Raw genomic sequence first — 25,086 nt, 5'->3', positions numbered from 1 at the left:
ATCTCTGAACAATTTGTTTTGTACTCTTCTTTTAATCCTGTTTGTTGACAGCATATTTTGCTATTAAGAGCACTGGAAAGATCCCATTGATTTTAATGGTTCAGAAACAGGCTTGTGGTGAGGACCACTGAGCCAGTCCCGAAGGACAGATGGCAGAAATAGCCTGAAAGCCTTCAAAAATGGGGGGAGGAGAGAGTTTCTTTCATATGCATGGGATGGGTTTGCCGGATAGAGGGTGAGATGCGGCAGAAAGGCTTTGTTGGAGCTCATTAAGGGCGATCTGTGCAACTGCTTTGTGAGTAATTTGATCATTTCCAGCATGGTCCCTGAGACTGGGGAGACTCTCTTACCCCACCACGCAACACATCAGTAAATAAACACCCAGTATCTAATGTAAGCATTGTCTGTCTGAAAGCATCGATATTATGTTCAGTCACATTTTATTCAAGACTTCATTGAAGTGATGAGGATTTTAAATTGGCTCTTGCTTTCCTTGCCGCAGCTTCAATTTTTTCTTTACAACCACAGCGACAGCGTTCCCAGTGCACTGAAGCATTTCGCATTTTCCTCAAAGGCAAGGCCGAGATTCAGTCTGTACTTCCTAAGCAGTGCCCTGCTAAATCTGGTTTTGGTTAAACCCTCTTTTTGAAGTACATGGCCATAATTAGATCTGCTTAGAGGAGACAGCAGGACTGTGACCCCAGATCTTTCCTCCACAAAGTTTCCTTTCAGTCTTTGCATAAAATTGTCTCCTTTCTGCCTCCCCCATCACAGCACCCCCAGCAAGGAATGCACTGGCAAGTCCCTCGGAGGTCTGTGATAATACATTCCTCTCGGCTTTGGTCATCCTGGCACCGAGATGCTCTTGGCTGCCCTGCTGGTGATGTAATTCTGGGCCCACATCACCTGCAAAGGAAACTGATCTGCGAGCAATAAAGCACACAGCCGTCTCGAAACAAAAATGAAGTGTTGATGTTAGCAAGTTTTTAAAATCTCTTTTCTCCCCTTTTTGCATTTCTGCTTTTATTACCAAAGCTCCCCTTCTCCCTTTTCCCACGAGACGGCAGCACCAAGCCTTTCATCGGGAAACGCTGGCCTTTTTGTTCCCCTTTATTTCGTGAACTCAAGCAAGTGTAAAGGCTGGAGTGTGACATAGCTTGGAGTTTTTGTGTGTGTTACCTTTCCAGTTTGCATTTTCTCTTTGTTTTTATGGAGACTGTAAAATGAAGAAGCTGGCAGGAAGAGAGCTGGCCAGAGTATCCATCAGTCAATTATTTGTTTAGAGGACAATCAAGCCAAAAGTATGAAGTGTTCAGGGCTAATAAATCTCTGTGATTTACTAGTTTAAGGCAAAACTCTGTGGTCAGAATAGCCCCATACAGAGATATTGCGGTGAGGTTTATGGTGCAAACATATAGCACAGATTTTGGCCTGTAACTGTGTAATCTGTTGGTGATTCCTTTAAAGCCTGGAAATGAAGTTACCTTACAGAAAGATTTTTGCTATTTTTTTTCTCCAAGAGTTCTTAGCCATATTTGTACTCTGGGTTTTTTCTCATATGGTGATAGTTTCTGTGTCCTGGTTTCCAAATGGTGACCCAAAAAAAGGGAAAAGCCAGCCCAGTGGGACTGTGGGAATTCACCGTTGCCTACAGTATTTACTCATCTTACCGCACATTGCTGGCTGTAGTAGAGCACTGAGTCACTCTGTCTACTTTTCAGTAAGTTCATCTCTAAACTTTTGCTCTTACAATGTAGAAGACAAGGGCAACAGTACAGGGTGGTTTTTTTTTCTTTTCTTTTAGGCTGACATGCTGTCTGTATAGTTTGGAAGTGCTGGCTATTTTCTGTCAATGTTATATATTCACAGATCACAAATTCTGTGGTAGTCTATTAAAAGAAATAAATGAAAAAAACTGGCAATGACAAATACCGTTTCCGCACAGTTAAGTAAATCTGAAGGTCATCTATTTTGCAGGTCCTGTTTTACAGCTCTAGCTGACTGCAAGGCAGTGATTGCTCAAAGTTTATGTTTTAACTAATGAATCTGGTCCCAAGTTCCAACAAAATGGCTCCAAAGGTAATTTAAAAATGAGAGAACAGGCACATCTGACTGTGGAGAAACAATATGAAAGTATTGCGAGCCTTACACAATGTGAGGCTTGCCATGAGCTGGGACTAATCCAAATCCATCTCTTCACACTTGGATAGTCCTCAAAACTGTCCAGTCTTTCAGTCACTTCTGGGATTATATAAAATGGCATCATGTGTTGTTTCAGCTATTCTTCCAAAATTATTTCTAAGTAGGCATCAACTTCACAGCCCTTGAGAGACGATTATTATACAAAACTATATGTGGTTCATTACTCCCAGCAAGTTTGCTTGCTAAAATCATCAATTCAAATGCTCCCAGGGTCAGACAGGGGGAAAAAATGATTTCATTCAAAATCTACTCACGAACCCAAACTCCATCCAGGGTGCAATAGGTGACAATTTTAACATTTAAGGGGCCTTTGGCATGTTTCAGAGTTATTATACTTCTGAAATAAATATCAGTTCACAGTTCTGCTGAGGCCATCTTTTTAAGTTGTCGTTTTTTAAGGCAAAGAAAACAAGAACTGAGTCAGGGTCATGTAGGGAAAATTGCTTCCTCATTCAGAAAGATTAGAAACAGGTTTCAGGTGAAGTGCCAGGTTTCAGTAAATTTCTAAAAAATTTAGATAGATGCCACTTATTTACAAGTACAAATATATGCTAATAGGCACTCAAGCTTGAACTTGCTGGATATTTGCTTTACAGTTAAATGGAAGTTCCCCCGTGCAGAGATGTACAGACTGACTAGTGAACTATATGAATGACTATTTTGATTAATGCCCTCCAAAAATTCAAGACCTGTTCTACATGGTCAGATAACTTCCACTAAGTTGTGTGAAGACCCACAAGATGTCATCTGACTGGGGGAGTTATTCTGACCCAGTGAGCCTATATAGAAGCTTTCCTAATCCTAAACAGATGTAACGATTTTTCCATCTCCTTTCCCAAAAAGGGTGCTAAGTTCTGCATCCCTTCTCATTCCTGCAGTATCTCCACCAGCAGTGGAGATCACCAATAACGAGGTTTATATTTGCGTCATTTCAGTTTTCAGTTCTTTTTAAGGCTTATATGTGGAGAAATCTTAAGAAGGAAAAACCCATGGGGTGCAAAAATCCAAACCAAATGTTCTTGTGAAATTTGCCAAACCTTGTGCAAATGTGAGGGGGAAGAAATGCAGAACACAAAATGTATTATTCAGCACATATTTGTAAAGCACCTGTGATTATAATATTCTGTTGCCATAGTTAGTGTTCCAACTAATTTTTAAAAAACACATTAAAAAATACCATTTTGGGTGTAAGATAATTAATATGAATGTCATCAAATAAAATCTGGTGACTCAATTTACAAGACGAGCTACTCAAAAACCCCATATCAAATAACCCTGTGATTATGCCATTTCACCTGGACTGTGGGAAACTTTGAATCCTCCTGTCAACCCGTTGGGATCCAAACCCACCTCTCTGAGGAGGCATTCCTGGTCATGTCGCTGGGTCTCTTGGAGTGTCTGTTCCCATTCTTCCTGGGTAAAATTGTTCCGCTTTTACAAGTTACAAGTTGCTTACATACCTTATTGAGTTCTTTTCACTGAAGGGCTGAAAATCTTGTAGCTCAGTGCCTGGGTTTTCAAATTCCCCCAGACACAGGAATTCACCAGGCCAGGTCTCCTCCATATTCTGAAAAAGGAGGACTTTTCACTTGTTAGTTTGGTGCATGGTGCTAAGATATGGCCTTCTCTATCTGCTGCTTTTCTTAAAATGATGAAGACTGAAATGAAAATACTTATTCAAGATGAACAAAAGTTACAGTGAAATCCACATGAAACTTCTTTTCACTTGAATGAGAAAGAAAAATAAAGTGGTTTTTTTTCTTTGATAATTACTTATTGGATTTTTGATTCAGCCCTGGAACTGAGTAATCAATTACTCACACAGTTCTGATATACAGTTGCTTATGTTAGGGAATGGTTAATAGTAACGTAGCTGAATGTGTAATGCCCTAATGAGAAAAGATAAAGAAAATAGGACAAAATGAGGCTAAATTGTAGCAGTGTGACAGCAATGCTTTTCTGATGATAGCAATTACGTCATAAGTGAAAAAGTATCTCTTGGTGACAACTCTGTATATGACAGGGTGAGACTTCCTGTACAGTTCCATTTAAAATGTTTATTTTCAGAGAAACTGGAAAGGGATAGATGTATGCTCTTTCATCATTGAAATATAAGGCTTTTCCTAGATGACTTAACTTGTTTTAAAATAATGCATAGCTTTCAACATTTTTTCATTCTGCAAATTACTGGCTGGGATAGAATCCTGGTTTCCGAAAACAGCAGGGGCAAAACAGTGCCCATACTGGTGAAAGGCGGGCAGGTGCTGTGGAGGGTAGGGCATTGCCACTTGCAGTTATTGCACAGCTCACGCTTTGTAGGCACTGCTGATCCTATGAGGGAGAAGAGAATGTGTCCAGGTTTGACTGGCACGTGTCCTTACGTGACAGAACGTGAGGTGCTGGCCCGACTTGCTTTCAGTGGCAAGCGCTATTGCTTTGTGCCCATCGTTAGCATGCTGAGCTCTCCACATCCAGCTTCTTTAGGTCTTAGGAAACTAATCCATAAAAATGCCAACCTGATTTCATGATCACATGATTTGGATTTCATGATCACAAAGCTGGTATCGTTGCAATTCCTTTGAAGTCAGTAGAGCTCTTCTTGATTAATGGGATTAATAAGAATCAGGGGAGGAATGCTGAAAATGCTACAGAGTGTGTGTGTGTGTGTGTGTGTGTACCTGTAAAAGTATATATATGCATATAGAAATGTATTATATATGTCAGTTTCTTGAATTGAGTTATAGCTCCTAGATAAGAATTTCTCCAGCAAAATAACTTATCAATAATATTTATTTCCTGTATGAATATATTTTAATATAACTTATATATACATTTATGTTTATTATAACAGTAATTTATTAATGTATTATTTTTTACATAATTTCTACAGCCAAATAACGCCTTTGTATTTTGAATTATTTTTGGTCAGTATTGCCTATTGATTCTACCATGGAGGCTGTAAGCTTTTCCAAGCTGATTTTTCCTCTCTTTCTGTGTGTGGCATCATTTGCACTTATGTCACTATAACATTTTTAAACATTATAGTGATTTGTAAGTGATGACGCTCAGTGGAAGACAACAGCTGACAACCAAATACCTGACTAGAAAAGAACAGGTCCAGGATGCATAAGTTCTGCGTTTATTCGGATGGCAACACAGACAAGGTAGAAAGAAATTTTAGGGCAAGAAGAGCACCTTCTAATTCACATTTACTGTATGAAACTGGCCTGGTTTCTCCTTGCTTGCTCTCCGTCTATGTACATCAGTGTTCCCTGTCCTTTCTTTTTGCCATCCAAACACTCAACAGGCTGGTGATCGGGACATTATCTTGGAAAGAGGTAATGCAAGCTGGAATTATTTCAGACTGAGGAGAGAAATAAAACGAGGCATACCACTCCCTGGGTAAGCAATGCAGCTCACAGGCGCTGGTGCAAGAGGCAGCCCCCTTGCAAGTCTTCATTGAATGGAAGCGCCTATGGCTCCTGTCCTTGCACAGTGGCTGTGGTCAGCCGTGTCTCCCTGGTTCTCAGAACAAGCCCCTTGCCATTCTGTGTGTAGACATGTATTTCATGAGGCCCAAATAACCTCGGGTGGAGAATGATGTTCAGCTCAGGCAGGATAATGGGACTTCCAAGGACGTGTAACAGCAAGTTTGGGTGACCGATACACAGATCTGCCCAAAAATCAGGTGCCTATGAACATTCAGATTTATATGTGTGGGTTTGGTTTTTTTCGGGGTTTTTTTCCCCTTTCCTGTTTTTTTTTTTTTTTTTGTGTGTATGTTTCTTTTTACCTTTCCCTTTTAAAATTCTTCTTTAATTACATTCCAGATATCTATGTCAGTCCTTTTTGGATTCTGCTTTAAGCAACTACAAGTAGGAGGTTAAAATAGCAGGCTTAAATCTCAGGAGAGTCTAGCCCCTGGGAGAGTGCCGTGGGGTGTACAGTGGGGAAAGTCTCCTCTATAATTGCCTCTTAATTTTCTAATGTGAACAGCAAACCTAAGAATTGCATAAGCTGTAGTAATTATCTATGTGGTAGTAGAAAAGCTTTGTGTAGGTGTAGGGGGGGGTATTTGTGGGGTTTTTTTCATGGTTGCAGTGGGGTTTGGGGTTTTTCTGGTGCATATGGGAAGTGTCCATTTATGCTGCATCTCCAGAACACAGGGGCAAAAAGCATTAGCAAAGGTGGGTTTGTGGGATGGATGTGGTGGGCAGGTGTGTGCTCCTTCGTGTTCAGGGCAAGAGCTAAGGGTCCTGGCATGAAAATAAACAGGAGTACCTTCATAGCCTTTTAGACTGACAGTTGGGACACAGCATATTAGGATGTGGTGTGACAGCCAGGATTACTCAGTGCTGATGTTAAAATCGATAGATTTTCTTTAGCTCTTTAGCTCATAAAAGCAGCCACATACTGCTCTTTTACAGCATTTGAGAGTTTTACTGAGGATTCATTAATTGCTAAATCACTGAATATGGTGCTCACAGGAAGTCATGTTTAAAAAATCTAGAAGAAATCTTCATGAGTTTATTTAATTTTCTCCACTTATGTGTATTTTATCCTTATGTCAAGCTGTGACTGAGGTGGCCAAATACGATACAAATCAGTGCGCTTATAGCCTGTATTTCTAAGAAAATCTGAGACCCTGCATTGAGGGAGATGGAGTTTTTATATTGAGTATGCCTGAGCAGGCTCTTGCTCACAAGTTGCATTGCTGTTGTACAGCTGTGTGAGCTTTTCCATGCTTGACTAGCCTAGTGCATGCAATTATTTGAAAGGTACTACTTCCTAAATCCAGATCTTAAACTTCTTCACTCTTTTTTTTTTTTTTTTTAACACTTTCCCATGTTTGAGACACTGTTATGGTGACTCCAGACACCATCAGTTGGGGTTCCTTGATGCTAAAACAACCTGTTTTCTCTCATTTTTCCTGGCCACCTTTTTTATTCACTCTATCAAATAAATTATTTCAGTGGTGTATCAAATAGGAAGCATTGAGATGGAAAACCTTTAGTTTTAGGTGTTGGACTCAGGTGCCTTTGAGTCCCAGTCAGTCATTAGATCACTTTGCTTTGAGGAGGTGTCAATGAGAAGAAGCAACAAAGAAAATGAGGTCCAGAAAAGGTCAGAGTTAGAGCAACGGGGCAAGAACTGAACTGATGGAAAGGGGAAATAAAGGGCAAGGAATAGCAAAGAGGCAGGTTTAGTACAGGGAATGGCAGCCACGAGACAAAGAATATGGGAACTGAATCTGAATTAAGAGATTAATGAGAACAGAGGGAGTGGTGAGGGGAACTAGCTGTTGGCAAAAGTATAGTGCTATAGAGCCTTCGAGGTGTATGACTGAAGAAAGATAGTGAAGAGATAAAGATGGAAGAGAGACCAAGCTGCAAGCAAAAGATGACATATATAGAAAAATACAGCAAAAATGAAGCAGAAGGCATTGTGTTGATGATGATGCTTGATGCAGTATAGCACAGGCACTGGGACTTCCCAGAACTTGTTTGCGCCAACAAATCATGTGCTTTAGGGGAAAAAAAAGTAATTCTGCCTTGATTTTCAATTTCCAGTAAGGGAATATTCATCACTGTTCTTTATGAGTTACTTACTGTCACACTTTAAAATGTAACCCTTATCTCTAGAGGGAGTATTTATTTCCATTCTATAAACCCATGCTCAGAGAACTCAGGTGAGGGGGAGGCAGCAGAAGGGGCAACCACAAAGCACCAGCTGCCAACAGAATAAAAGCAACACACAGGTGAAAATCAGTCAGATTTAATTCATGTCCCAGACCCAGCCTGAGCAAGAAAGGCCAAGACACTGCCAAAAGACTCTTTCCTGGTAAGCCGAGAACAGGCACGGCTTTCCCTGCTCTTAAAGTCTCAAGCTCACTCATCCACATCATTTTTTGACATGAACACCTAGCATATCAGAAGTGAGTAACGTAGAAAAACAAGGGTAGGGACCAGATCAGGTAAAGACAGCATTTGGTGGGGTGCTGTGGTAAAGCACAGATACGTGAAGCAGCCAAAACTAAAGATGGCAGGTCTGCAGGGAGCAGCAAGGAAGCACTTCACTGAGGTCCTGGACACCTTTTCCCCTGACTCGAGAGATGCTTTCTGTGGTCAAAGGGCCACAGCCTGCTTCTATGACACTGTTGGTACTTATTCACAAAGTAATGATGAAATTATATTATAAAAAAGTATCCTTGATGTAGATGAGCCCTAAGTTGTAATCACTTATCCTTCAGGGCATCTCACCAGTATTGGAGATGCTGAGCTTTCCCAGATATCAAAAGGGTACACACAAGTGTTAAGAAAGCAGAAAACCGGAAAGAAAAAAAAAAAAAAAAAAAAAGTGGAAAAGAAAGCCAGAAATGCTTTTGTTAAACTTTTGAATCATGCTTGCATAAAAGGCAGCAGTTCCTAACACAGGGCAATTTCCGTGCTACAAAGAGAAAAAGAATTGAAAATCTAAGCAGCATGACTTATTTAGAAAGATCTGAGGAGTAATAAAAAAGCCTGTGTGGAAATGTGTATGCATGTGTATGTGTGCGCACAGTGTCTTTAACAGCTGCGTGGAACAACCTGCTTTAAATAAGAACAAAGGTGAACAAAGCCAGTTGTCAGTGCAACTCGCCGAGTGAAGTTTTTTTAGTGTGCATGACGTATGCCATATAAAATGTATTGCCTGAGATATAACAGCACGGAGTCCAACTTGAAGTCTTTTTCTCTGGCTTTTCCTACAAAGTCATGTTTCAGGAATCTGCTGTAGTTTTCTTCATTATTTATTTGTCTTCAAAAGGCCCAATGGATCACCTTGTTCACTGTATCTTCAGCAACAAATTAAAAGTCAGACTCTCCCCTCCCTCTGTGTTCAAAGTTGTCATGCTCGATCAAGACGCTACTGAATTCATTAGTATCTGTTATGCTCAGAGTAGGCAACTGGCTAAGTAGAAAGTGGACAGGTCTGACTTACCAAATGAGTTTGACTTACCAAAAGAAGAAAAAAACCCAAACCCACCCCAAGTAATGATAGAAGATTTTCACTGCTTTGAAGCTTTTATGTACAAAGAAATTAAGTCTGGCAAGCAACACTGTATTTTTTTCATGTATGTAAGTAAACACAAATTTAGGACAAGTTTTATTTTGCACAAACAGAAATATTTGGGCTTTTTGTAACATGTTAGAAAACTTGGAGAGAGTTGCAAGTGCTGCCTTTGCTATAAATGTTACATATGTTTCTGCACTGAAGATAAAGAGCCAACAGAGAGCAGGGCAGTCCCTCTGGAAAGGTTACAAAGCCCTGTTTACAGAGAATTTTATAATCCAACAATCATTTGGTACAAGTCTCTAAGATCCACAAGAGGAATCCATTGCTGTGCAGAGTTTAGTGAGTTTTTAAAGAGAGGAACTTGTCAAAGACATGTGTAGTCTATTAGCACATCATTTAATAGTTAAACCAATTCCATCTTTTGTTGCTTCCTAGTTACTCTCCTCTAGATCAGACAGCTGTGCCAGGTGCACAGTATAATTTCAGACTTTCTGAGGTGAGCTGGAATTTGGGATTCCTAACTATTCCTTCCCCTGCTTTTATTTCTTGGTGTTTTTCTTAACTGGTCTCACAATGTCACAAGTGCTCCTTTACTCAGGAATGCATTTCTTGGACTACTTCATCATAAACAAAAAGACTCATGAAATTCTGAGAAGCAACTTAGGTTTTCCCAGCCTTTGATGGGACTTGAAAGTGAAGGTGCTCTTGAGAAATAACAACATATGTAGTACCCTTATATTTTTATATATACACATAATTTGATTCCTATGCAGTAAAAGGAAAGTTGTAAAGGTTAAAGGCCTGTTTGACCTTAGCTGTGACGTTCTGTGTGATGTCCTCTATAGCTCTGGTACTGCTGTCATGGTGCCTACCTGGAGCAGTTGTACTGGTGATGGAGAGTAATTATGAGGTCAGGTGGTGGTACGGCCATACCTCAGCTAGTGCAGGGTGTGTAGGCTCACCACTGCCATGCTGCGCTTTCTCTAACAAGTCTTGCAGCCAGTTGCCTGCTGGCTTACATCCAGACAACTTCAGTGACTCTACATCACATTCCCTGTGCTTTTATTTCTAAGTTGCAGAGTAAGCTGGAGGAGCTGGCAGGCTGGGATAAGTCCCCTCTGGGGATCACTGGTGGACACAGGTGCTGCTGGTGACTATCATGAGGCAGTGTATGTTGTATATGTCACCTTGTCTTAGTGTTCCAGCCTAACTTAAGATTTTTTTTCAAGATGAGGTTGGTCAGGTGCTGGAACAGGTTGCCCAGAGAAGTTGTGATGTCTCTGTCCTTAGAGATGTCCCAGATGGAAGTAGAGCAGGCCCGGTGCAACCTGCTCTAACTGGACCTGCAGGGGGCTGAACTAGACATCTCCAAGGTCCTTTCCAACATCAGCCATTCTGTGGTTTTATGATGCAGCACACTATGGAGGACACCACATGTTTCCTGACTTTGCTTGCACCAGGGCAAGATGTAATGGCTTAGACTGGGACCAGCTCTGTGGCATCCTCTGGGCATTCCCTTTAACACATCCCTTGCCAGGCAGGGACACTAGCAATGCCCTCAGTCAAGCTCTGGTTTTCTCGTGGTACATTATATTTCTGGCTGCTGGGTTTTGGCTGCCAAATTTGTGATGGGCAGAGGTAATGCCTTGAGGTCTCTGGTGTGGCCAGGAGTCCACTGCACAGCTGCTGTGATTGTGTGTGGTTGGACTTCATGAGACAGGTGATGTCTTCTGGCCTGGATCCCCAGAGTCCCCTCCCTTCTTCATGTCACATCTGTACAAAGCTGACTGCTATAAACTCACAGCTGCCTTCCTAATATAAATATTAGGATCCTCTTGATGTCCCTGAAATTTCTGCTCTGAGCTGAGACCAGGAAAACATAGATGAAGGAAGATGTGTCATTTGCAGTTCCAGGCTAGCCTAAGAGTGCCATTACGGATGAAAGAAGAGCCAGAGCAGATAGGGGACATCTAGGTGGGCTGTGGATTTGGGAGGGGTGGGGGTTAGAAATAGAGTGCAGAGGTGAGGATGAGCCTAGAACTGAACAGTGGGTACGGTGGGACTGGTGTGAGCTGTGCAACGAGCTCAGAGCCCAGAGCCAGCCAGGTCGGGGTGTGTGACCAGATATCCTCCTGCAGAGCCAGCAGTGTCGCAGGGCAGAGCCTTGCTCTCAGCTGCTGATCACAGTCAAACCCGTCTGTCAGCAGATAGTTTTGAAACTTGCTTGCAAAGTACTCTGTGGCTTTCTAGTATCAAACTGCCTCGAGGCTGACAGCCTGCTATTGCTATCAATTATTTTACTAACTCAGAGCGTAGATTTTTATGCAGGCAATCTAAAGATCTGAACTCTTCAGATGATCTCCCTAAAGCACCAATATAATGCCACATCATTAAACTTCGATGCTGGACATCTATTTTAGTGTTTACCATTGTGCATGTAATTTCCTCTTTTTAAAGAATATGTATCTTTACCAGAACAGTTACTAAGATTGCAAAGAGCACAGTAAGTAGAGTAAGCAGAATATTTGTCCTCTTGATGCGTGTAATGATTTTAAACTGCATAATCAAACACAAGTTTTGTATAGAAACATTTCCTCTGACACTGGAAAAATAGAAACATATTGAGATGCAACAGCTTCGTGCACAGGAGGCAATGATTTCTCTGTAGAACCTCAACTTCATCTCTTGGAAAGTATTTAGTAAATGAGGTAGGGGAATATAAAAAGGGAGAGAATGATTAAGGCTGGTATATGTTTCCCTGGAAAATGTGACTCTACCTACCCCTGTTGAGTTTGTGTGACGGATTTCCTACATGGTGCTAGTTAAGTCATGTGAAGCTAATTTACATGGGTTGTGAAAGTTTTTCATTCTAAGACTGATTCTCATTTTGAGGAGCTTGCTGGAGATCTGGGCTCAGACGTTCAGGAGCCTGGAGCATCCGCTCCTGGGCTGGAGGCAGATGGGGCTGTGATCTGAGCACACGCGGCACCCACCCTGCAGCACTCTGAAAACCACATCCTATGTACCCTGGAGCAGGTGTCCCAACAAAAACCCTGGTCCCTGTGTGCTTCTATCTCACACGCAGAAATGAACAATTCCGTTCTCAGCAGAGTCTGAAGAGTGTGTGGTAAATAGGGCCTCGAATAAAAAGCATAAAATCAATCATTAAGCCACTGCTTTTCAAATGAGCACTGTCCAGCCTGTATGCTAAATGAGGTGAGGGTCCTAAGGAAAAATAACAGAAGGACATGAAGTTAGATAGTTGCTCAAAAATGTAAATACAACACTGGTCCTTATTTTTTGGGTAATAATATTTGACATGATATGATTTCAGTGGGTTTGGATATTACAAGCTTCTTAAGAAAAGAGGAAGGTGAACAGGAAGGGGAAGAGGAAAGAAAAGGTGAAGGAGAAAGGGAAGGGGAAGGGAGAAGGAAGAGTAGTTTGTAGTTCCCCTTGCAAAGCCTCGAAAAGTGACCGTGGGCAATCTAGAGAATCATTAGGCAGACAGAAGGAACCCCCAAATTCTTTTATGCTGGTTTGGGAACAAAAGGGCTGATTTAGGACCTCTTTAATGCAGGGAGCTAGCAGAATGGTGCTTTTCAGACCTCACGCAGACTCTCAGCCGTGCTACTATGCATGAATTTTCAAAAACAAATATGCGCGTATATTAAATCCACAGGGGATTTTCTTCATGTATTGATGCCTTTATCAACTGATCTGAAGATCAGCCAGCGCCTACCAACAGTAGCGCTGTCACTTCAAACACCGGGAAGACAAGAGAAAAGCAACAGGAACTTTCCTTGAGCCAGAGGAATGAATTGGCAGCTCGGACTGGGAAGCGTTGCTTTTGTGCATCCCAGTTCAGCTCACAGCAAGCAACCCGCAAGGGTTCTCGGCGATCAAACTGTTAGTTCTTAATCGTTAACCTATAAACTGCAAGCCCGCAGGGGGCTGTCAATAATAAACTCCGGGAAAGTGGTGCCACAGGGAAGCGCTGGCAGAGGCGACCCGCCACGCCAGCGGGACCCCCGCACCCCTCCTGCCCGGCCGCGGCGCGGCGGCGGCTCCACCCCTTCCCCGGCCCGGGGGAGCGCACGATGCCGCGGCCCCGCCGCCCGCTGCCGGCCCCGCCGCCGGCCCCGTGCCGTGCGCGGGGGACACGGCAGCGCCCCAGCCCCAGGGCGCCGGCCCGCCGGCGGAGCGGCTCGGCCGGCGCGGGTCGGGTCGGGTCGTGCCGCGGAGTTTTCCTTTTTTTTTATTTTTTGGTAGCTTAGGGGGGAAAAAAAAGTCTAATTATAAGGTAAGGTAATGGAGGGGATTTTTCGTGTTGACTCTGAGCCGTGCTAATTGTTCTTGTACGTGCACGTCACTGGTTAAGCGAACGCACCTCGCACAGGCGTAGGCGCCGGCGGGGGGCTGGAGAGGGGCGTGCGGCCGGGGGGCGGGATGCCGGGGGGGGCGGGATGCCCGGGGGGGGGGCGGGATGCCGGGGGGTGGGCGGGATGCCCGGGGGGCGCCCGCCGCCCTGGCTCGGCTCCGGCCGGGCTGGTCGGGGCAGAGCGGCGCGGCGGGGCTGGGGCGGCCCGGAGCTGATGTTCCCGTCGGGCTGGAGCCCTGGAAGGTGCACCTGGGGGGGCTGGGCTGCGGGGCTGCCTCGCCCGGACAGCGCATCCAGGGGTCAGGGAAGGATAACCGCAGCTCGGAGACAGGTTTGAAAAATTTCAGCCCTCAGCTGAGCGCTGCTGCTTCCTTCTCGCACAGATGCTGTTTGCATGCTTTCTGCTCGTCCCCCTTCCCCTCCTCCGACCTGCGAAATTAATGTGGATATCTTAACTGGGGAGGGGGGGGGCTGGAAAAAAGTGCCTGTTGGATTGTAATACTGGTTGATAGCTTGAACAGGTTTTGTTCTTAAAGATCTTTGGTGCTTTTCTTCTGTGACCAAGGTGCTGGAAAGGTGCTGGGACACTGAATTTCCTAAGTGTCCCTGTTCCAAAATACTGCCTTTAGTCACTGTTCGGTTGAAGTAAGACGGTTTAAACACAAATTAACTGTTTTAGCAAACCAGATTTTAATTTTTTCAAAATCAGAGTTAGAAACAAAAGGAGGAGAAAAAATTGTTGCGGAAGACAAGCAATGTGTCCTCCAAAGTAAAGAAAATGTTTTCTTTCTTGCAGGATAATTTGGGAACTGTTGTGTAGTTGTGAAGTAGCAAGAATATTAATTTGCTTTTGATATAATTTGATACAACCACTTTTTAAAAGTGAATTCAGCAGTGAAGGATATGAAGTTTTTTACGCTTCCAATTTTGTATAGGAGGTAGCCATAAAAATTTGGCTTTATGAGTTCCTAGAGCTGGTAACATTTATTTTCCCCACAAGTTTTTTATTTGTTTTCAGAGTTGACCCTGTGGTAAACTGAACAGCAATTCGGGAAGTTCTGTAGCAAGGTCATTCAAACATTTGTCTCTGTTCCTTGCCTTTAGAGATTAATGGATAGAAAGGAGAGAGTAACACAGATGTGCTTTATTCTTTTGCTTCCCGTGGGATCTGATCTGATTTGCATCTTTCTTCTCTTAGTTGAGACGGATGTGAGGGAAGGACTGAAGCTGATGATTTGAAAGTGTTACCTAATTTTGAATTGACCAGCTGGAGTGTTAGCCCTGATTGTTTTGCTTCCTAGAGAGCATGACTACCTTTTGGCTCTCTTTGGTTTTAGCTGAGATTGTAAGTGCTCAGACTCAGTGAAATTCAGCCTCTGAGTATCTCACCCTGGCCCCAAACACAGAAGCATGCAGAAATAGTCCTGACATATGGAGGATTTCCCAGTGGCTGCAGAAATAATCTTCAAAATCAGCTGTTGTACATTAAACAGGAGAGAAAAAAAAAAAAGGGAACTCCTTTATTAAGTTAAACCACCTCTTGCTGGTTTTCATTGTCCAGGGATTCTAGTGAGCAGCCTCTCAAATCACTTAATGGGCAGCAGCTTTCTAGCTACCACTAGGAAGTTGTCCAGTCTCTGTAACTCTGCATATGCAGTAGCAAACTCTTTAGGGTTGAAATGGAAAGACGAGTTTGTGAAGGCTTTTGCTTTCCCAGTGCTTCCTTGGGATTGCTGAGTGAGTGGCAGGAATGCTGTTGGCCTCTCGGGGAGGAAGCAGCCTTCATCAGCCCTCAGTCAGCTCATCCCTAGAGTGACTAGGTCCTCGTTAAAGTGCTTCTCTTAACCCCTACTTATTGGCCATCCACAAAATAGGACAGAAGTAATTACATCCCATCGCAACAAACGTTTTGGAATCTAAATGGCAGAAAAAGGTACTACAGGAGCAGTATGTCCGAGATGGCTTTGTGCTAAAGCAGCAATGAGGAGCTCTGTGGACCTCCAGGCTGTGAGGTCCTTCCAGAGACCTTACCTGCTTCCCTCCTTCCCACCCGCTTCCTTCTACCTGCAGTTCCTCTTGCTGCCCTGGTTTGACAGCAGGGAAAATAGCTCTCCACCTCTCTCCAGATTGCCCTCCACATTAGCCTCTCTCCTGCTAGCGCTTCATTAAACACTGACAGACGCCTTGGGAAGCTTGGCTTAGTCTGTTTGCAAAGCAGGAAGCTAAACCAGGCCAACGCAGCTGAAACACGGTGCCAAAATGTTCACACATTTGCAGACCACAGGGGCAGCTCATGTCCTTTCAGGTCATCCTCTGGCTTGCCCTGCCTAATCAGCATTTCTTTGCATAAGTGAGTGCTTATTTCTATGCTAGAGATGGAAGAGGTGGCATGAGCATTTGTGATGTTTTCTCATCTTGATGGAAGTACAAATGGAAAGGGCAATGCAAACACTGGTATAATTTTCAGTACATGTTTTGGGGGCTTTTCATTTGTGCCTGCTCTGTTTGAATGTAAATTTTTTTGAAAGTAAAATTTCTGAAGTAAATGCTTTTTTTGAGGGGAGAGGTGGTTTTTTGGAAGTCACTGAGCATCTTTCCCTTGATAACTGAAACTTCTTTGTATTTTCTGAAAATACTGTAAGCCACTTTGGAGAATGGCTTCTCATATCAGCTATCAGTGCTAAGCAGGGGTTTTATAGTTCCCAATTTGCCACATTTATTGTATTTCAAATGTAGTTATGAAGTTTATGATCCTTCAGAAGGCAAGAAAATGTCTCTTGGCCACTATTTGTAATATCTTTTGCAAATGTAGATGAGAACTAATGCTTGATTTTAGCTGAAGTCTTGCTGCTGCTACTGCTTTTACCATCTACAAATGAAATCTCATCTAAAATCCAGTAATGCACATTGGGGCTCTCCTGGTATGAAATTACTGCAGCATCTTTCAAAAACACAAAAACATTATTTCCCAGCTGTAAGTTATAATTATAATTTGCATTGAAGTCTTACTGTGGCCTGAGAAGAGACACTGTGAAAATGGACTGTGGGGTTCCGCCTTTGCATCTCAGTGACTGAACTTGACATATGCAGAAATAAAACAGGAGACACAATGTATGTGGTTAAGCAGAGCCTGTAGCTTTATTGATTCAATAAATTGATGCAAGAAGCCCTTCAACCACTCTGCATGGAAGGAGGAGATACAGTTATCCATGTCCTCTGTCACCTGTCCTTCAAGACAGACTCAGGGACTTGCTTGCAGCAGACCAAAGCCCTGTCTGTGTTGGACATGTCTTCTCAATGTACCTAAAGTGCTGTTTTACAAACTGTGTCTATTCCGTAACCCGCAACTATCAGAAGTACATTGACACAATAACTGTGCTTTCTGGCAGCTGGCATGTCACTGGGGGAAGGAGGGGAAAAGTATGGTATTGGCTAGGTTTGCTTTAAGGAAAAATTGCCATCCAGATCTGAAGGAGTGATTAGTCCCAGCCTGAGCAAGGCAGTCAGACTGGTAGGACAAAGCACTGGAGTATAACCGTAATAAAAGCAGTGAAGCCACATCTCTGGAGGGAGAGGCTTCAGCAGCTATCAGCATCCTGTTGCACTTCTGATGATCAGTCTGAAGGTTGGAGGAAGGAAGGGTAAGCAGAAAGACCCTTTGCAATGAAATGCTTCAGCACAAACCCAAAGAAAGGAGGACACGGAGGGCCTGGTTACTGCCCGTCCACTCTCACCTTCCTCCTTGCTGGCTGCTTCCAGCACACCATTTATGAAGGATGTTAAAACTAAGTCCATAGTTGCACTTCCTCCACTCCGGGGCCTGCCTGCTCTGCAGGCTGAGATTGGTTGGTGAAAGTCTTCTCGCTCCTTACTCCGTGTGCTGCCCAGCATGGCTGTGAACAGCTAACGCTGCAGGCTGTGGAAGGATGCAGGAGACGCAGCTCCCTGATGCAGCAGGGACCATGCAAACTTGCATCAGTAGCTTTTGTAGTCCAGCGTCCTTCCCCATGCCAGTCAGACATCTTCCTTTGTGGTACAAAATCAGGGAACAGCATTGTCCTGGGATGTTTGGTTTTAACTGAGGCAGTTAACAGTTTGCACATAGTCATACCTAAAGCTTTGCTATTTTATTTATCTAATATACTGCAAGGGGGAGTGTGATCATCTTGAACGCTGGAAAGCTGTGGGCACCTGTTCTTCAAATACTGTGGGGAGGACAGATAGCAAGGAAAGGGAGAGACCGTCTGGATCCTCATGGCAGCAGAAGACCGTGTGTTCGGGGAATGACTCGGGCTGCATGTTTTGATATGATATGCGTGGTAACCCGTGCGGAAAAGGTGCTGCACAGACCTCAGCAGTGCTCTCCACAAAGGAGCAGGCAGCATGGTCCCCCTTTCTGCAGGGAACTGGAGCAGATCTGCCTGTTTCCCTGTGGTGATCCGGATACTGAGCCCCTCAGACACACTGGTGAATGCAAGTTATCCAATTGTATCCAAATTATTTCTCCCCATCTCTAAAAGACCCCAAACCAAGACAGCAAATACAGGGACTGGACTGGGAGTACCAAACTGTTGGCTTGTCAGTGTTTTGACTGTATCTAGCCCCATATTTCATTATTAAAGATTTTGGTTTGGTTTGTTTTTCTTTTCTTTTTTGCTTATTTTGATCCTGAATGCAGGTGCTTTCAACCCCTTGACAGTCCAGAGTGCAGTTGCTCTGGATAACACGTTGCAGACACACGTGCTGTGAATCTGAGGTGCTTTTAGTATTGCATCAGAGCCCATGCAGGTCTGCGTTACTTCACACTCCTTAAAGTGAGCATTAGCAGCAGCAGTCCGATGAGAAGCCCGATAATACATCAGTTGTGAGGGTCAAGAGGGGACAACATCAATTCCATTTTAACCACTGAGGTAGGAGAGTTCTACAAGGATGGAAAAGCTTAAACTCAGCTTTATTTTAGTAACAGAAGTAACACTTCTGAAAAGGTGTAGATTTTGTTTATTACTTTGGCATCTGCACTTATTTGGATGCTGTTTTCCCATCCATCCCTCCCAGAATCGGATTTTAGAAGCGGTTTCCCTGGACGTGGAAAACAGAAGTATTGTCAGGTATCTCCTGTGAAAGTTCACTTGTCAAATCTTAGGCAGTCTAGTTTCACCGTGTAAAAGCTGAGGCAGGATAAAATGCTGCATGGTGCTTCCTACCTTGTTCAGCACGGACTTGTTAGTAAATTCATCTCCACGTATTGGCACAGTTACAGTGCTTTGGTTTTGCATGTCCCAGAGGGGCCAGGCCAGATATTCCCCACTGTCACCTCTCCTGCTAGGTACAGCAAGGCAGTTGACAGTGCTAATGTGCTTTCTTCTCCTGTTGCTCAGTCTTATCCATGGCATTTCTTTGTCTTAGTGTAACAGGTATCTGGGCTTTTTTTCAGCGGCTTTCTTGGCAGTATTCCCTAGTAGACTCCCAGGTAATCATGGGGGCCGTGTGTGGCCAGTGAATTGTTTTGTACTCTGCTTAGCAGCTTGGCTGGTCCGTACCACCTGTAGCAACTGCTAAGTGAAAATCACACGTGTCCATTATGAACAGCCTAGGAATTCAAATTCATAGGCAGTTTTGTGAGCATCTCTAGATAGGCTTTCAAGGGGCAAGACTGTTAAAAAGAAAACAAAGTGCTGTCTTCTGTTTTTTGAATTTATAGGGGTCACCTTAAAATTTTCCTGTGGGACAAGGGAGGCTGGAAACGTTCTGTTTTGAAGATCTCGTATTCTTGTATATATGTTTATGACTTTGGGAGATGGGTCATTTAGAGCACCACCAGATTAGGGCACACTGTTCTGTCATGGCAAAGTAATATTTTGTGGAAAGGTGCATACTATTTCTTTAAAAATGTAGCCTGGGAGAGATGAGGGAGAATTCTTGGCAGAACCTTTTGCATGAAGCAGTGTGATAGAACAGCCACGGAATATATTGCATGCTAATAAAGTTCCTTCTTCAGTGGGAAAAGTGCATGCTTTGTGAGTGGCAGCGCGTCTTTTACCTTTTGACATTCTAACTTGACCCATAATGAGGCATCCACCAGCATGCCTTTTCAGTCCTTTCCAAAGAGCTGCCAAAACTAAAGAGATTTTTTTGAGAATAATCTGTGACCCAGCAAGGTTGGCTGTGAGGTTTGTTTGTTTTTCTCTCTCCTGCTGGTTCCTGCTATTCTCTTACTCCCACATCCTACCCGACTCTTGTTTTCAAATGCATTCTTCAGCCTTCTCCTTCCCTACCTACTGCATCCTGTGTTCTGCTTTCTGACTTCCTTCTCTTTTCTTATAGCTTTTATTTCCAGTTCCTGTTCATTCTGGTCCCCGAGGAGCAAGGAGTGAAACATTAACAGTTGCTGGAGGACCAAGTTAATATGGCTGTTAGGAGTTTAGATTTCAGGTGAGGGCTCCGGGAGACATCCTTTGTGTATGACATTGTGCCCCGGAGCTCTTTGCACCACTTCATTGCTGGGGCAGCAGAGAGGATTTTATGTCTGTGCTTCCTCCACTACCATCTACAGTCCAGCATTTCAAATAAAAATACTGAGAAGAGTAAAGCTTTGCTAAGATATGGATGTTCCAGTTATTGCAAGTTAGTTAACAGGTGGTAAATTGGTTTGCTATTATCACTTCACTGTGTGTCTCAGTTACAAAGAAGTTGAAAAGCTTCAGATGTAGGATAAGCAAAGCAAGTGGATTTGCATCGTCACGTGTATCTTGATAGGGTATATGGGAGTTATAGGTACTTTGGCAGTGGTTTGAAAAACATGTCATTTCACGGTAAATTCAGAGCGCGTACCTGTGTCTTTTCTAAGTCGTATTGCTACTTTTATAGTAAGGCTCTTACATTAGTAGAGGATATATCCCTGTGTTATCTGTACCTCTTTGTCAGCTAAGGATCACCATCCTCAGAAATCTGTGCTTAACAACATGTGCAAACTTCCTGTGCTGATGTCCACATATCCTGAATACAAATCACAGATATAAAATACTTCTATTACTAGTAATTTCTCCATTTAAATGTTGCATGGGTAAGGCTGTAAAATGTCGTTCTTTATTATCTTTCTGAGGATACACCTAATTTGAGTATTGCGAGCTTTTATATTGGCTGAAAATACAGCTTTGCAGACTATATAAAAGAAGAGTGTTTTCCAGCTGAGGTTTTCCAAAGGTTTGATTAGTCTGACCCTTGCAGTCCACAAAATCTACTGCTGTAAATGGAAATGTGCCTGGAAGAAGAAACTTTTGCACATCATAGTCACTCTGCTGGCAAATTTATCTTCCTGCTAATTTCTTATGCCTGTGATGCCCAGATGGTTTTCAATTGTGTGCTAGTGTAATCTTCCGTCCTGCTGGTTTATTTATAACCAGGATTGATCCATTTATGTGTGGCTGCATATATCAATTAGTTTTCATTTTTTGTATTATTTTACTCATTTTTGTGTATGCAAGACATAAGGAGGAATCCACCTTGTAAAACAACTTTGGTATAAATGGATTGGTGAGTAGATATACACCTGTCCTGTTGGGATATTACATACTTTTACCAACATCATCCTAACAGAGAAATAAATGTAAATGTATCAAACCCCCATGTATTTGTTATCCACACAGGTATAAAATTTCACTGCTTTTCAGAATTCTAGATGATTTTATGTCATTTTCAGTTAACTTTTGTAATGTAAAATATTTGGGTTTGGAACGTAACTGTAGTTGGTAGTTATTTCTTGAGAGACTACTTAGGTTATTACCAAAAAAAAAAAAAAAAAGAAGGTTATTTTAAAAATTGAGAAATACACACATACACACACACACATATATTAGTTTAATGCATCTCTTCTATGTTTCAGGTTGAAAAAACTTCTTGAGCAGGAGAAGATCTATCAAGCCCGGAAGGAGAAGGAACATACAAAGCGGCTCAATAAGCTAAGAGAAGAACTAGTCAAGCTCAAATCATTTGCACTCATGCTAGTAGATGAAAGACAAATGCATATTGAACAACTTGGTCAGCAAAGCCAGAAAATACAGGACTTAAACCAAAAGCTAAAGGAAGAAGAAGAAAAACTTAAAATTATCAGTGCAAAAACAAAAGAAGATGGACAAAACCTGATGAAGTTAGAGGCAGAACTTGAACACAAAACATCATCATTTTCTCAAGAACATGAGGAGATGACTGCTAAACTGGCTAATCAAGAGTCACATAATAGACAGCTGAGGCTTAAGCTAGTGGGGTTGACTCGCAGAATAGAGGAGCTAGAAGAAACTAACAAAAATCTTCAAAAAGCTGAGGAGGAACTTCAAGAACTAAGAGATAAAATAGCAAAAGGGGAATGTGGGAACTCTAGCTTAATGGCAGAAGTTGAGAACCTCCGCAAGCGTGTGCTTGAAATGGAGGGGAAGGATGAAGAGATCACAAAAACTGAATCCCAGTGTAAAGAGCTGAAAAATAAACTGCAAGAGGAAGAGCACCATAGCAAAGAGCTGAAACTTGAAGTGGAAAAACTGCAGAAAAGAATGTCAGAGTTAGAGAAGCTGGAAGAGGCTTTCAGTAGAAGTAAGTCTGAATGCACCCAGCTACACTTAAACTTGGACAAAGAAAAGAGTTTGACTAAGGATTTGATAAATGAGTTGGAAGTGGTGAAGACTCGAGTGAAAGACCTTGAAGCATCAGAAAGTAAGTTGGAAAAGGCTGAAATAAGCTTAAAAGATGACCTTACGAAGCTGAAGTCATTTACTGTAATGTTAGTTGATGAACGAAAAATTATGATGGAAAAAATAAAACAGGAGGAAAAAAAGGTTGAGGGTCTAAACAAGAATTTTAAAGTTGAACAAGGGAAAGTTATGGATGTAACAGAGAAACTGATAGAAGAAAGTAAGAAATTTTTGAAATTGAAATCTGAAATGGAAGAAAAAGTATCTGGTTTGACAAAGGAAAGGGATGAGTTAATTGGCAAACTGAGAAGTGAAGAAGAAAAATCCTCTCAACTAAGCTGTAGAGTTGACCTGTTAAAGAAAAGAATTGATGGTATGGAGGAAGTAGAACGAGAAATTACGAGAGGTAGAACCAGGAAAGGACCAGAGCACGGCTGTCATGAGGACAACAAGATTAAAGAACTTACCATTGAAATTGAAAGACTGAAAAAACGTCTCAAACAATTGGAAGTGGTTGAAGGAGATTTGATGAAGACAGAAGATGAATATGATCAACTAGAGCAGAAATTTAGGACTGAGCAAGACAAAGCTAACTTTCTTTCTCAGCAGCTGGAGGAGATAAAACTCCAGATTGCCAAAACCAAAGCAATAGAAAAAGGTGAAGCGGTGAGCCAGGAGGCAGAGCTGAGGCACAGGTTTCGTCTGGAAGAGGCTAAAAGTAGAGATTTGAAAGCAGAAGTTCAAGCTCTTAAGGAAAAAATCCATGAGCTGATGAACAAAGAAGACCAGCTTTCTCAGCTCCAAGTTGATTATTCAGTTCTGCAGCAAAGGTTTATGGAAGAGGAGAATAAAAGCAAGAGCATGGGGCAGGAGGTGCTGAACCTAACAAGAGAGCTGGAGCTTTCTAAGCGTTACAGCCGTGCTCTGAGGCCTAGCATAAATGGACGAAGAATGGTCGATGTTCCTGTGACGTCCACTGGTGTGCAGACAGATGCTGTGAGCAGTGAAGCAGCCGAAGAAGAAACTCCAGCAGTGTTTATAAGGAAATCCTTCCAGGAGGAGAATCACATCATGAGCAATCTACGACAGGTAGGTCTGAAAAAACCCATGGAGCGTTCTTCAGTGCTGGAGAGATACCCTCCAGCAGCGAATGAACTTGCAATGAGGAAATCTTGGATACCATGGATGAGAAAGAGGGAAAATGGGGCTCAGGCAACGCCTGATAAAGGAGCCCGGACCCACAGTAGTTCAGCGCATCCTGGGGAGGTTGTCCTTTCACCAAAGCAGGGTCAGCCTCTTCATATTCGGGTGACACCAGATCATGAGAACAGCACAGCTACTTTGGAGATAACCAGTCCAACCTCAGAGGAATTTTTTTCAAGTACCACTGTCATTCCTACTTTGGGAAATCAGAAGCCACGAATAACTATCATTCCCTCTCCAAATGTTATGCCACAAAAAGGAAAAGGCAATGAAAGTCCCATGGGCCCTGATCGTTCTATGTCTCCAGTCACTATAACAACATTCTCCAGGGAAAAGTCCCCAGAGGGAGGGAGAGCACCCTTCGCTGACAGACCTGCATCACCAATTCAGATTATGACAGTATCAACATCGGCAGCACCGGCAGAAATCTCTGTCTCTCCACAGTCGCAAGATATGACCATGGGAAGGGCTGTCTTCAAAGTAACACCAGAAAAACAAACCGTCCCAACTCCAATCCGCAAGTACAACGCCAATGCCAACATTATTACGACAGAAGACAACAAAATCCACATCCACTTAGGTTCCCAGTTTAAACGGTCCCCCAGTGCTGCACCCGATGGTGCAAGTCCTGTCATAACAGTCAGACCGGTGAACATAGCAGCAGAGAAAGAAGTTGTGACTGGTACTGTCCTTCGATCGCCCCGGAACAACCTGTCCTCGCGACCTGCAGCAAGCAAGGTGACAAGTACTATCACTATAACACCTGTTACAACGTCTTCCACCCGAGGAACACAATCAGTGGTAAGCAGCATCGTCTCATGATGTAGTCTTGATGGTAAGGAGAAGGGCAACTACAGTTGCGGCTTGAGATGCCAGCAGGGAAAATGGATGGAGTGAGGAGAAACTCTTGATTTCCCGACATTTGTTTTAGATACGAGCTTAACCATAAAATCAAAATTTGCCGGATTCATATATTTTTGTGCCAGTGTTGGACACTGTTATACTTCTGGCATTTTCTCCCAAAGGATTAACTTTCAAAGGAAGTCCCTTCAAAGTTCCTTTGAAGTTATTTTCATAATGGTAATCCTGTAAAATTGCAAGTGAGAGACAGAGAGGGTCAAAGAATGATGAAGGTGACAGAGCAGGAAACTTTCTGTTACTGGTGAGTGCAGTTTCTGACTTCTGAAAATACTTAGAATGATTTTTGGCCCAGCTGATGGGTCTTTAGAGTGTGATCATGCAGGCTGGTATTTCTTTGGTATAATCCCATCGTAGTTATAATTTAATTAGTATCCACTATAATACTGAACTCCAAAGGAATAAATAGGTAGACATGGTATCATTGCTGACAGTGCCAAGCCCCTTTCAGCCAGCGAACAGTAAATCTCTTTCTGAATCTGAATCTGAAATTCTCGACTTCTTTGAGTGCGGCATTACAACAGTGCTTCATCTAACATATTTTTGCTAACATATTGTGCCTCTGTGGTGGTACCCTGGCTGCTTTTTTGTACTTTAATCAGGCTTTCAGCTATGTCTTTAAACATATTGGACAATTATTTATTG

At 42.8% G+C, this 25,086-nt stretch overlaps 1 protein-coding gene across 5 annotated transcripts in view; it reads left to right on the top strand.

Annotated features, from left to right (window-relative positions):
• Positions 1–25,086, top strand: part of FILIP1 (filamin A interacting protein 1) — a 109,365-nt gene that overhangs the window by 69,163 nt on the left and 15,116 nt on the right. For 3 of the 5 annotated variants that reach the window (XM_027790808.2, XM_027790807.2, XM_055810035.1), the window contains one exon: positions 21,519–24,324. In XM_027790808.2, the coding sequence (XP_027646609.1) occupies positions 21,519–24,324 (2,806 nt within the window). Of the gene's footprint in view, positions 1–13,369; positions 13,559–13,786; positions 13,968–21,518; positions 24,325–25,086 lie in introns of those variants that run through there. The other 2 variants (XM_027790810.2, XM_027790809.2) reach the window with 2 other exon arrangements.

The sequence above is a fragment of the Falco peregrinus genome, chromosome 7 (assembly GCF_023634155.1).
Source record: "Falco peregrinus isolate bFalPer1 chromosome 7, bFalPer1.pri, whole genome shotgun sequence".
NCBI classification, from domain to species: domain Eukaryota; kingdom Metazoa; phylum Chordata; class Aves; order Falconiformes; family Falconidae; genus Falco; species Falco peregrinus.
This window is presented reverse-complemented; position numbering and strand designations above follow the sequence as displayed.